At 53.7% G+C, this 11,521-nt stretch overlaps 1 protein-coding gene across 2 annotated transcripts; it reads right to left on the reverse strand.

Moving 5' to 3' along the window:
* Positions 1-1,853: 1,853 nt before the first annotated feature.
* Positions 1,854-11,076, reverse strand: TOR1A (torsin family 1 member A). 2 transcript variants are annotated; one of them, XM_023629120.2, is made up of 5 exons: positions 10,753-11,076; positions 9,951-10,216; positions 7,455-7,630; positions 7,231-7,358; positions 1,854-2,490 (listed from the first exon to the last, which is right to left on the reverse strand). In XM_023629120.2, the coding sequence occupies exons 1-5, from the start codon at positions 11,066-11,068 to the stop codon at positions 2,240-2,242; spliced, it is 1,137 nt and encodes a 378-aa protein (XP_023484888.1). In that variant the 5' UTR covers positions 11,069-11,076; the 3' UTR covers positions 1,854-2,239. The 2 variants fall into 2 exon arrangements, with proteins under 2 accessions (XP_023484888.1, XP_023484889.2); XM_023629121.2 differs by having other exon boundaries at positions 1,854-2,393; positions 10,753-11,029.
* Positions 11,077-11,521: the final 445 nt, after the last annotated feature.

An 11,521-nucleotide genomic window follows, 5' to 3' on the forward strand; every position in this document is an offset into this window, starting at 1 on the left:
ATCCCAAACAGATATGAAGTTAAACTGGATTAGATGATGGGTTATACTCCATATTTTCGTGGATGAAAATGTCATCAGAAAGAACTGGACTTCAGGGGCCAGCCCGTGGCCAAGTGGTTAAGTTTGTGCACTCTGCTTCTGGGGCCCAGGGTTTTACTGGTTCGAATCCTGGGCGCAGACATTGCACCGCTCATCAAGCCATGCTGAGGTGGCGTCCCACATGCCACAACTAGAAGGACCCACAACTAAAAATACACAACTACGTACCAGGGGGCTTTGGGAGAAAAAGGAGAAAAAAAAAAACTGGACTTGTAACAAATACATTCCCCTCAAATTGAGGTAGGAAGGAAATGAGGCCCTGGGAGAGGACTCGTTGCTGATACTCTGAACCTGAGCAAGGCCAAGCTCAGACCAGGGAATCCAACTGCCAGGTCTTCCCGCCCGGAACTGGTCAATAATGAGGTGCTAGCTATGTTAACCAGATCTCAGCTGAGTCACACGTAGCCTGGCCTCTCTCCTCTGCCAGAGAATTTTAACACCAACCCTCTTCCCAGGACTGAGGATGAGCCAGCTGACTTTCTAGAAGTTCACACCCTCTCCACTGCCATCCCACCGGCTCCCCTCATTTCCTACTTGGGGGTGCTCGGGTCCCAGGAGACTGACTGTTGGTCTGGTCCCAGCCTAAGGCAGTTCCTACTCCACCCCATACTGCCTCATCAAAAAAGGCTGAACTTGCCACGTTAATCAGGGGACCCCTCTGTCCCCTAATTAGGGACTCCCAGGTGCTGGGGCTGCCATCTTCAAATGATTAGCCCTAATCTGTGACTCCTGGGGACGTGACAATGGGCCAGCTTCGGCTAAACATCAAGAACATCCCAACACTCAGAGGCAGCCTTGAAGAGCCCCTGTCCAGGCTGGGAAGCCGTGAGGCAGAGGGGTCCTGCGTCAGCCCAGCTGCCAAGCTGCCACCCCATCTTCTGTGCCTGCTGCAAACTATCCCTGCAGTGCTGTTTAGGCCTCACCCGCCAGGAGCCCCGCCTTTTGGCAGGTGTTGCGTGAACCGGGTATGTTTAGTCCCCTACAGCGCTCCCTGCACCGGCCTGGCAGCTCAGCTGGGATCGTGTCTCTAGACTCAACTCCACGGCTGGCTGGCAGGAGCTCAGAGTGCGACACCGTGCGGCTGAGCGAGGAGCCAGGGCCAGCCTGGGATCCGCAGGGTCCCTGCATTAGACTGCACTTCCTTCCACCCTGGGCTGCACCTGCCCGGCCTCACCTCTGAGCTGGCCCACAGCAGAGCGGTTTGTTCTCCTTTAAAAATGTATTCACAAATCACACACAATTGTATTGTAAAACGGTAGCTATTTGCATTTTTAAGTCAAACGAGTGTTCTCAGCATCCTTGAGGGCAGCTAAGCTTTCCTAGGTTTTGGGAGTTCTGGTTAAACCTAACAAAAATTAATGATAAATGAGCAAGGTGTTTAAAAAATATGGCAAGCTGAATGACTGGCAAGTGACAAGCTGGAAATACTTCTCTTGAAAGAAACTGTTTCTAACAAACGTTTACAACGTTACTAAGATCGCTCCCACAGTTCAGTGTTACTGAGATGGAGCCCATTTAGGGTTATCTGCCGGGTGTCTCAGCGTGTCCTCTTACGTACCTGTCCTTTTGTCTACCCCTTCACTGCCCCTCGCGATGGTCATCCTCTGACAGTTCTGGTCACTGCTCCAGCCTCGGGCCCAGCGAGGCCGTCCTACAGAACACATGCCAAGGCCTCAGGCTTGGGCTGTCTTGCACTGAAGACATCATGGTATATGTTATCACGGGAACTTAAGAAAACACACAAAACCAACAACTTAAGAGTCTGAAAAGTTTCTCATAATGTTAAAAATCATTTTAAATAAAGTCATCACATTTTCAGTAAAATTATTCGTCCTTCCTTGAAACAGAAACACTTCAAATTAAAACATGATTTTTAAAAAATCATGAGGCCTGGTGGCAGGCCGGAAGCTGGCTGCATCCTCCGAAGGCCCGGGGCTGTCCCGCGCCCGCCGTCTGCAAGCCGTGTGGCCTGCAGGCTCCCGGATGAAGACAAGGCCCAGGGAAGTCCCTCCGTCGAACAGGAAGACTCCATCTCACTCCTGCCGGGACCGACCGATTGGGAAGGGAGGGGAGGTGCGGGAACGATGCAGGGTGTCGGGTGGCGTTCCTCCTTCTCCAGCTCGAAGCAAGGCCTCCGGCTTCAGTCATCGTAATAATAATCCAACTTGGTGAACACAGTTTTGCAGCCTTTGTCAGAGAAAATTCTCTCCTCTTTGGGGAAGAATGTCATCTCCTCAGCCACTCTGGTTACAATGTCCTCATCAACTTCATAGCCTCGGGACTGCATTTCCGATCTGATGCACATTTTCAGGTGTTTATATTCCAGGGGGAGGAAGGGGACAAAATAATCAATGAGATTTCGGTCAATTAAGCTGCTGTGCCAGAAGCCACCTGGGAAAAAAAAAAGGTAATGTTCATCCACTGTCCATCTGCCCACCCAACACTATCTAAGTGGGTGTCACCGCGCCCACCCTGGGACGGAGCCGCACCTGTCCTCAGGGAGCTCCCCAGCTCACGTGGCGGGCGGCTATCGCTAGTGGGCTCACCAAGGAACCACGAGCTGTGACGCTTCTATGAAAGCAAAGGGCAGAGTGACGGGACAGTGGGAAGGGACACCTTTATGCTGTGGGCTCAGGGGAGGCCTGTCAAGATGTGCCTTAAAGATCTCAAGTGGGACAGAGGCCCACCACGCAGAGTGCCTGGGGGCCCGGGAACAGGCAGAGAGGCAGTGGGAAGGGGACCAGCCCCCAGGTTGGCAGTTTCAGAGACAGCGAAAGGTGAGACAAGTTCCCAGGGAAGGACCAGACAGACACACCTTTATTTTGGAAACTTGTGACTCATGGGAGTTTCAGCAGCTGGATTAGCAACAGGCTGGCAACCCACTGCCGCTGCGAGCGCGGCCCAACCCTGCAGAGCATTCTGCAGGGACCAAACTAGAACCCTGAGGGCAGGAGCCCGTGCAGACACTGCTCTGCGGCGGCCGGGCTCCGGGGCATCAACTCTGTCATGGCTTCTCCCCGGGATGGGGGCTGGCTCTGCACGGGCCCAGACACAACCTCTCATGGATGCCCGGGCCTTGAGACCACACAGCACCTGCCAGATCACTCCCGCCCCTTCCTCTCAGACCACACAGCACCTGCCGGATCACAGCCGCTCCCTCCTCTAAGAGGACACAGCACCTGCTGGATCACTCCCGCCCCTTCCTCTCAGACCACACAGCACCTGCTGGATCACTCCCGCCCCTTCCACTCAGACCACACAGCACCTGCTGGATCACTCCCGCCCCATTCTTCTCAGACCACACAGCACCTGCTGGATCACTCCCGCCCCTTCCTCTCAGACCACACAGCACCTGCCGGATCACACCTGCTCCCTCCTCTGAGACCTCACAGCTCCTGAGAGATCACACCCGCTCCCTCCTCTAAGAGGATACAGCACCTGCCCGATCACACCCAGCATTTCTCCATGCAAACCTGCTCTCCTGCACTTTGCTGCATAATTCGTGTGCTTAATTCTGGTCTGACACTGACACTGATTCCGATGTGTGTGTTTTATTCACACCACCATGCAATTCTCTGACACTACCTGGGCATCCTACAATTCTACTCAATTCTGACACTATCTACCTGGAGGCATTGTCAGATCCCACAGGTTGAGGGCTCAGTCCCACAGGACTGCCCTCCACATCGGCCACCAATCTCAAGTCCAGGTTGTCATCTGTGCTTCTGACTGGGGGGTTCCAACGACCCCCTCCTTGGGTTTGGTTAATTTGCTAGAGCAGCTCACAGAACTCAGAAAAGCATTTCACTTACTGGACTATCAGTTTACTATAGAGGACAGAGCTCAGGAGGCCAGATGGAAGAGATGCGTGGGGGCAAGGACCGTGGGAAGGGCGCAGAGGTTCCACGCTCCGAGCTCCACTCTCCCCGCATCTCCACGTTCACCACCTGGAAGCTCTCCGACCCCATGCCTCTGGGATTTATGGAGGATCCATCACACGGGCACGGGTGATCAAGTCATTGGCCACTGGCGATGGATTCAACCTCCAGCCCCCAGCCCCTCCCCAGAGGTCCGGCGGTGGGACTGAAGGTTCCAACCCTCCAATCACAGGGTGGGTTCCCCTGGCAACCAGCACCCATCCTTAGGTGCTTTCCAAAGTCGCCTCATTAACATGAACTCAGCTGCGGTGGAAAGGGCTTTGTTGTGAACACCACACACCTTTACTGCTCTTATCACTTAGAAAATTCCAAGGGTTTTAGGAGCTCTGTGCCAGAAACAGGGATGAAGAACAAGTATGTATTTCTCCTTACAAATCCCAATATCACAACTGGGGTTTATGCTTTTCTTTCCTGACAGTGTTGGCACACACCTAGTGCTCAGTACATGTCTGCTCGTCTGGATGGGGCAGAGGCTGGGGCCGTGGGAAACAACAGTCAAACCACTGAGCAGCAACAAGCGGGTCGGCTCTTCCCTGCAGGCCTACTGTGTGGGCCCTGAGGACAGAGCACGGAGCCAGGCACACAGGGACCCTGCCCTCATGGGGCTGACACCTGAGGAGCCACCCCACAAGCCAGTGAACAGACAATTTCAGCGAGCGCTCGGGCTGCCAACACTGAGATGGAGTGATGAGGCTAGGACAACATAAGGTAACGAGCCAGGGTGCTCAGGCAGAGCCAGCTGAGTAGGTGACCTCCGGGCAGAGCCTAAATGACAAGGACCTGACCGCACAAAGACCCAGGAAGAGTGTTCAGGTGTAACAAGTGACCTCAGACAGTCTGTGGCTTTAAAAACCAGCTAGGGACCACTCCCCAGTTCGTGTCCTCAGCCTGAAGGCCCCTCTGCTCCACATCTCTGCTAGGACGTCTCCAATGTGTCATCGTTCACCGAACACGTGTCACTGCTCACGGGACACACTTGTCTTTATCTCCCACCCTTCCCCACAAACCTGCTCTCCTGCACTTGGTCCCCTAAAGGGCTGGGCCACCCTTCCCGTGGCTCAAGCCAGATCCTTGACTTGTCTTTCTCCCTCATTCCCACACATATTCTTTTAGAAAATCTTATTGTTTCTACCTTCAAAATACATCCTGATCTGACCACGTCACACCACCCTAGCACTCCCACGCCCGTCCAGGCCGCCGGCATCTCTCCCTGGGTTGTCACACTTCTCCTGAGTCTCCCCACCCCGCCGCCTTCAGGCTATTCTCTACCCAGCAGCCAGCACAGTCCTGTTAACACGAAGTCCCATGCTGTCACTGTCAGCTCAAGACCCCCCAGGGGCTCCCGTTTCCACCTAGAGTCAAACCCGAGGCCTTACCTTGGCCCCACCCCAAATCTTGCTTCTTAACTAACTTCCTGTTCTTTGTCCATCCCAGACCAGCCCCAGTGACCTCAGGCACACTGCTACCTCAGGGCTCTTGCACGTGCTGTTCCCTCCAGGGCTCACACGGCTTGCTCCCTCACTCTCAGGTCAGCCCAGGGCTCACCCTCACAGTGAGCTTTCCCTGACTCTCTTGTCCTCACACCCCCCAAACCCTTACTTTACTTTTTCCCTGTTGGGGAGGGAGCTCTCTCTCTCCACAGATACAGATACACAGCAGCACGGGACACCCGTCCTTGCTTATTTATCATCGTTAGGATGTGAACTCCAGGAGGAAGGACTCCTGCTCCTCTTCACTGCTGTCGCCAGTTCTTGGACCAGTGCCCGACGCCTGGTGGGTGCTCGCTAAGTGTTTGTTAAGAGAATGAGGGGAGAGTTCAGCCATCTGCCTGCGGCCAGTCAGGAGGCGGCCGAGCCAGGTCTGCCTGACTTCGAGGCAACACCCCGGAAGCCCCTTGTAAGGCCCTGGGTTGCGGGTCCCAGGCAAGCAGCCTCGGCGGCAGCATTCAGCTCCAGGCCCCGCGGCACGAGGCCCTGCATTTTGGCCCAGGAACTACTCAACACAGCACAAAACATTTTGTCTTTCATCAGTAATACCCCAGTTGCACAAACTGACCTGAAATACCCCATAGTGCACACGTAGCTGCAGTGGGATGAATTTCCTGGCAGATCTGTTTCAAAGGAGACCCTTTGTTTTGTAATCTCAAGAATGAACCTGAGCAAAGCCTTGGGTCACAGTCAACCTGCATGGCTCCCGGGTGTCACTCAGTGAGTCAGCCTCCATCCTGGCGGCTTTCCACCTCTAAGGGATCAAGGTCAAAGGTGCGTGTGTGAGTTCACTAGAAAAGCAGTGAGCTCGGTAGTTAAAAGCTCGGGCTCTGGAATCAGAGACATGTAACAGGCTGTGTGGCCTTAGGCAAGCTGCTATCTCTTTCTGAGCCCAGTTTCCTCATCTGCAGAATGGAGACAATAATAGTTTCTACCCCATGAGGTTTTAGTGAAGATCAAAGGAAATATAATATAATATAAAAGAGTGCTTCACAGAGTGCCCAGTACAGAACCAGGGCCCAACTACTGTCCGGCTGTTATTCTCGGGCACAGAACCTCAGAGTTCTAGGGCAGTGCCCAGAGAGAAAGGGACCCAACGGGCCATCTCCTCCTTCAGAGGCACACCAGCCTGCCTTGCTCAACCAGCTGCTTTTCTTCTACAAAGGACAATGATTTAGCCAAAGAAAACACAGAGAACTAACTTTCAAGATCTTCATGATCAACAATTTCCCTGGGGCCGGCCTGGTGGCGCAGCGGTTAAGTGCGCACGTTCTGCTTCGGCAGCCTGGGGTTCAACAGTTCGGGTCCCGGGTGCGGACATGGCACCACTTGGCATGCCACGCTGTGGGAGGCGTCCCACATATAAAGTAGAGGAAGATGGGCACGGATGTGAGCTCAGGGCCAGTCTTCCTCAGCAAAAAGAGGAGGATTGGCGGCAGATGTTAGCTCAGGGCTTACTGTCCTCAAAAAAGTTTTTTTTAATTTAAAAAAACCCACAAAAAACACAATTTCCCTCTTTCTTTAAAACAGCACTTTGCGTAAGTCCCCTGAGGTTTGTTAGCACAGATTGTCTTCGGAATTCTGACTCGGGTCTAAGGAAGGGACTGAGAATTTGCATTGCTATCCAGTTCCCAGGTGGTGGCGATGCTGGTTTAAAACTCAGGGACGCGGGATCACAAACAAGAGGGGTTAGTGGCGCCACTTACTGTTCCTGTTATTGAAGGCCGACACAGACAAGGCGTGCTCCATGTCTTTGAGCTTGATTTCTTCCCTCTGCTTTCCACTTCTCCAGAAATCCAAGGCCACGTCTGTGATCCTTTCTGCTCCAGCATTGCTGCAAAATAATTCCAGTGGATAAGGACGGGCTTCTTCCTGAAGCCCACAGGCTTGGGCTCATGGCTCTCGGATCAGGTCCCAGCGCCGACCTTACCTGAGAAATATGAAGATGGCTTTCTGATAGGAGACCCCATCCACGTGGTCATAATAGTCTAGGAAAGGCTTGATGGCATCGATGAGGCCCGCATGCATCTTATCCATTTCATCGAATATGAAGATGGACCTCGCACAGGCACTCACGTTGCCGCGAATCCACAACTGTAACTGATCCTGAATTACACGGGGGAAAAGCCAACACAAAGTTCTCAGCAAGTGCAACTGACACAACCAGCGTGAGCATCGTCAACACAACGGCTGCTCTACAAAGGCTGCGTTCACAGAGCGCTCACTGTGTGCGGCTCTGGGCTAAGAACTCTGCACGCGCAACCCCAGGGCGTGGGCATGATCATACCCATTTTACAGATGAGGAAACCAAGGCACAGGGACCTTAACTTGCCCAAGATTACAAAATTAGTACGTGGCAGAGCTGAGATCTGAACCCCACCCTGCCTGGTTCCAAAGCCCCATGCTTTGATTATAATTCTTGTACTGTGAGACATCACACTGATGATGGTGGCGTTAATATATCTCTCATTTATGGCAGCCTTCTTGGGAGAAGGCAGAGACCAAATGATCTCTGCTCTCATCCAGTCCTCAGAGTGGCCTGGGGAAGCGCTCTAACCCGGACATGGAGACAGTCAGGAGTGCAGCTCACTTAGCGAGGCAACTCAACTTGAGAGAGCACACACGTTTGGAGATGAGTGTGGCAAGGGTAACACTCTTGAGTTTCTGGAACAATGCCTGTAGGTTTCTTTTTTTTTTTTTTGAGGAAGACTGGCCCTGAGCTAACATCTGCTGCCAATCCTCCTCTTTTTGCTGAGGAAGACTGGCCCTGAGCTAACATCCATGCCCATCTTCCTCTACTTTATGTGTGGGCCGCCTGCCACAGCACGGCTTCACAAGCGGTGCATAGGTCCGCACCTGGGATCTGAACTGGCAAACCCTGGGCTGCGGAAGCGGAACGTGCGAACTTAAGTGCTGCGCCACCAGGCTGGCCCCCTGCCTGTAGGTTTCTGAAATGAATCTGCCTAAACAGAAACATTCTCATAAGAAGATATTTAGGCACTTATAATACTAAGCAATGAAGGTAAGGAGATAAGATTCTTTTCCATCAGAAATTTGAGCTATGGTTCTATATGATGTGTTCCTACACCTGCCCTCCAACACACAGTGAGGAGGGGGGGGGGGGGCAGGTGTTTGTCTTCTGAGGAAGACTGCGGAAGTCAGTGTAGGTCTTGACTTATGATTTGCAGTTTTGCTTGGCTACTATGATGACGGTGATGGTTACAACGTCCACATGCATGGATCTAACCTAAGCAGTAATTCTGCTGTGCGGGGATGGACCGGCCTGTTCACAGAGAAGGAACCTTAGGAAGCTGAAGGGACTTGCCTGAGGCCACAGAGCAAGTCACTGTTCTAACAAGAATTTGCTCAGACCTGTTAGGCTCCAACAGCCAAGGTTTTCCCACCCTGTGCCCGACTTACAGGCGATAACAGAGGACTCGGACTGAGCACTCACACAGGTTAGGCACTGTTCTAAGCACAGTTCACATAACATTTTACTGTGATCTCCCCAAACTTATCTGAGTCGTTACTATTGTGTTCCCTCTTTTACAGATGAGGAAACTGAGGCACAGAGAGATTAAGTAACTCGCCCAAAGTCATACAGCCGTTAAGTAGGGAAGAGTGAATGCTACCTAGGATGACCAGGCCCTCCCTATTTGCCTGGCAGTTTGCCAGCTGTAGCCCCGAAAGTCCCGCATCCTGGGCACCCCTGGACCGCTGGTGACCCTCATGCTCACCCAAGCAGAAGGGAAAACGTATTCACTCAGGTGAGGGCCAAATACCTGACCATTCTGCTCACCTTGCAGATTTGTGACACAGACTTAAAAAGATGAGAGTTAACATTGATTTGAACGCTCGTGTGCAGGTCACATGTCACACGCTTGACCAACAGAGCTCAATGAATTCTCACAACCACCATTTCACAGATGAAGAACCTGAGTCTCAGACACGTCAGGCAACTTTCCCAAGACTACACAGCTGGAAGGAGGGGGAGTTAGGACTCAGATCCAGGTGTGTCCGCCGCCAAGCCAGGCTGTCAGCAAGATAAATTGTCAAAGCTGTCTGCAACTCGTCAGTTGAACGAACTTAAGGCCTCTCTATAAACGTTTCCTCTTTTACAAAATGAGTTAGATTTGATGAGTTTTACGTTGGATTTGATCCTGTCCATCTCGAAAATCCTATCACCCCACTGACTAAACTGAGCATCACACTGGGCCAGTTTTCAGAAACCACCGCAAAGCTGTGATAGTGTCTTTGCTCCAAGCATCTCAAACGCTCTGTAACTTCCACACCTTCCAAAGAACCGACCCACGAAGCCGTTTTCAGGGCTCACTCATTTCAACATGGAACCCCCAGATCCCATCCCACAACCAAGAAACCCCAAACCCAGTGCCGTCCAGGAAGGATTTCAAATTTCTGCCCTTGCCTTATATAAGGTGACGTTGGAGGCGTGCGGAAAGTGCAGTGTGGCCACAAAGAGGTGGACATAGTCACTGTTCAGGCCCCCCTCGTAAATGTTCTCCGCGATGATCTTGCTGGCGAAATTTTTGCCGGTGCCCGTCCAGCCGTGCAGGGAGAGGGTGAGCGGTTTCTTGGGCTTCGCGTTGCTCATGAAGCCAGACACAGCATTTAAGATGACCTTCTTTGCAAGATGCTGCCCAAACAGCTTGCTGTTCAGATCCTTCTGCAACTCTGGGAAAAACAAAGCCAGTCAGGGCGGCAGTTGGGGGGCCCCGCTAGCAAAACTGAGCCCAGTTTATGGGCTCACATGACGGCCGGCAAAGCCAGCTGCCAGCACCCGGTGAGAGGCGTCCGGCGGGTCAGGGAGGCCCGCCCTCTGCTGTCCTGCGCCTTTTGAAGCCTGGAGCCAGGCTCCTTCCCGGAAATGTCCCCGGCTCCACCGCCCCGCCCCCGGGGTGCGCCCCCAGCCCCAGCTCTGCTCCTTCCGGCCGCGGCCGGGCAGGGAGAGGGCTGCGCTGTGGCCACCACTGTCGGCGCCGGAAAAGTCCCCGCCCGCCTTCCCGGATCGGCTGCCGAGGAGAAAAATCCCGCACAAGTTTCAGCCGTCCAGGCCCAGTTCTGCGCGGAGCGGCCCACCTGCGCCGCGCCTCCTCCGGCTGCGGCCAAAGTCCGGTCCGTCTGCGGCCGCGGCCCAGGAGCCAGGCCCCGTCCCTCCCGGCCCCGACCGCCGCCCCGCCCCCGGCCCGGCCCGCAGCCCGCCGTCCTACCCTTCCGGCTGAGGTTCGGCTTCTGGACGCAGCACTCGGCGAAGAGGCAGTAGAGGCGCGGGTAGGAGATGTAGCCGGTGAGCACGCCGGCCAGGGCCAGGCCCAGGCTGATGGGCTCCACCGCCCGCACCCCGAGCGGCGCCAGCAGCAGCACGCCCAGCGCGGCCCGGCACAGCTTCATGCCCGAACCCGCGTCCCAGCCGCGCTCCCGCGCCTCCCGCGCCAGCTCGAGCGCCCGCTCTGCTTCCGCTTCCGCCCCGCCGCGGCCGCCATCTTTGTACCGGGCGGACCTTCCCGCGAGGCCGGCGGCCGCCATCTTTGTGAGGGGCAGAGCCCTCCCCTGCTTCCGGGAGGTGGGGGCCGGAAGCCGCTGGGGGCCACTTTTTTTTAATAAAAGACTTTTCAAATGTTAGATTTACAGGAAAATTGAGGGGACGGTATTGAACGGCCCCGTATACTGCCCCACATAGTTTCCTCTATTAACATCTTGCATTAGTACATTTGTTAAAATGAATGAAACTATATCCATTTAACTTTATAGTTTATTCAGATTTCCTTAGCTTTTACCTAATGTCCTAGTTCTGATCCAGGATCCCATCCAAGATACCACATTATATTTAGTTGTCACGTCTCCTTAGGCTCCACTTGGCTATGACTGTTTCTCAAACTTTCCTCAGTTTTGAGGACTTTGACAGTTTTGGGGCGGGGCGTACTGGTCAAATCTTTGCAGGATGCCCCATTATTGGAATTTGTCTGATGTTTTCCTCAT

The sequence above is a fragment of the Equus caballus genome, chromosome 25 (genome assembly GCF_041296265.1).
Source record: "Equus caballus isolate H_3958 breed thoroughbred chromosome 25, TB-T2T, whole genome shotgun sequence".
In the NCBI taxonomy this organism is placed as follows: domain Eukaryota; kingdom Metazoa; phylum Chordata; class Mammalia; order Perissodactyla; family Equidae; genus Equus; species Equus caballus.

Bases quoted from the DNA above. Each gene is read 5' to 3' on its own strand.
- TOR1A (XM_023629120.2), bottom strand. From the start codon at position 11,068: ATGGCGGCCGCCGGCCTCGCGGGAAGGTCCGCCCGGTACAAAGATGGC. The intron at 10,217-10,752 runs GTAGGACGGCGG...TGTTTTTCCCAG, and splicing joins GCCGAACCTCAGCCGGAAGG to AGTTGCAGAAGGATCTGAAC. The intron at 7,631-9,950 runs GCAAGGGCAGAA...CGTGTAATTCAG, and splicing joins CCAACGTCACCTTATATAAG to GATCAGTTACAGTTGTGGAT.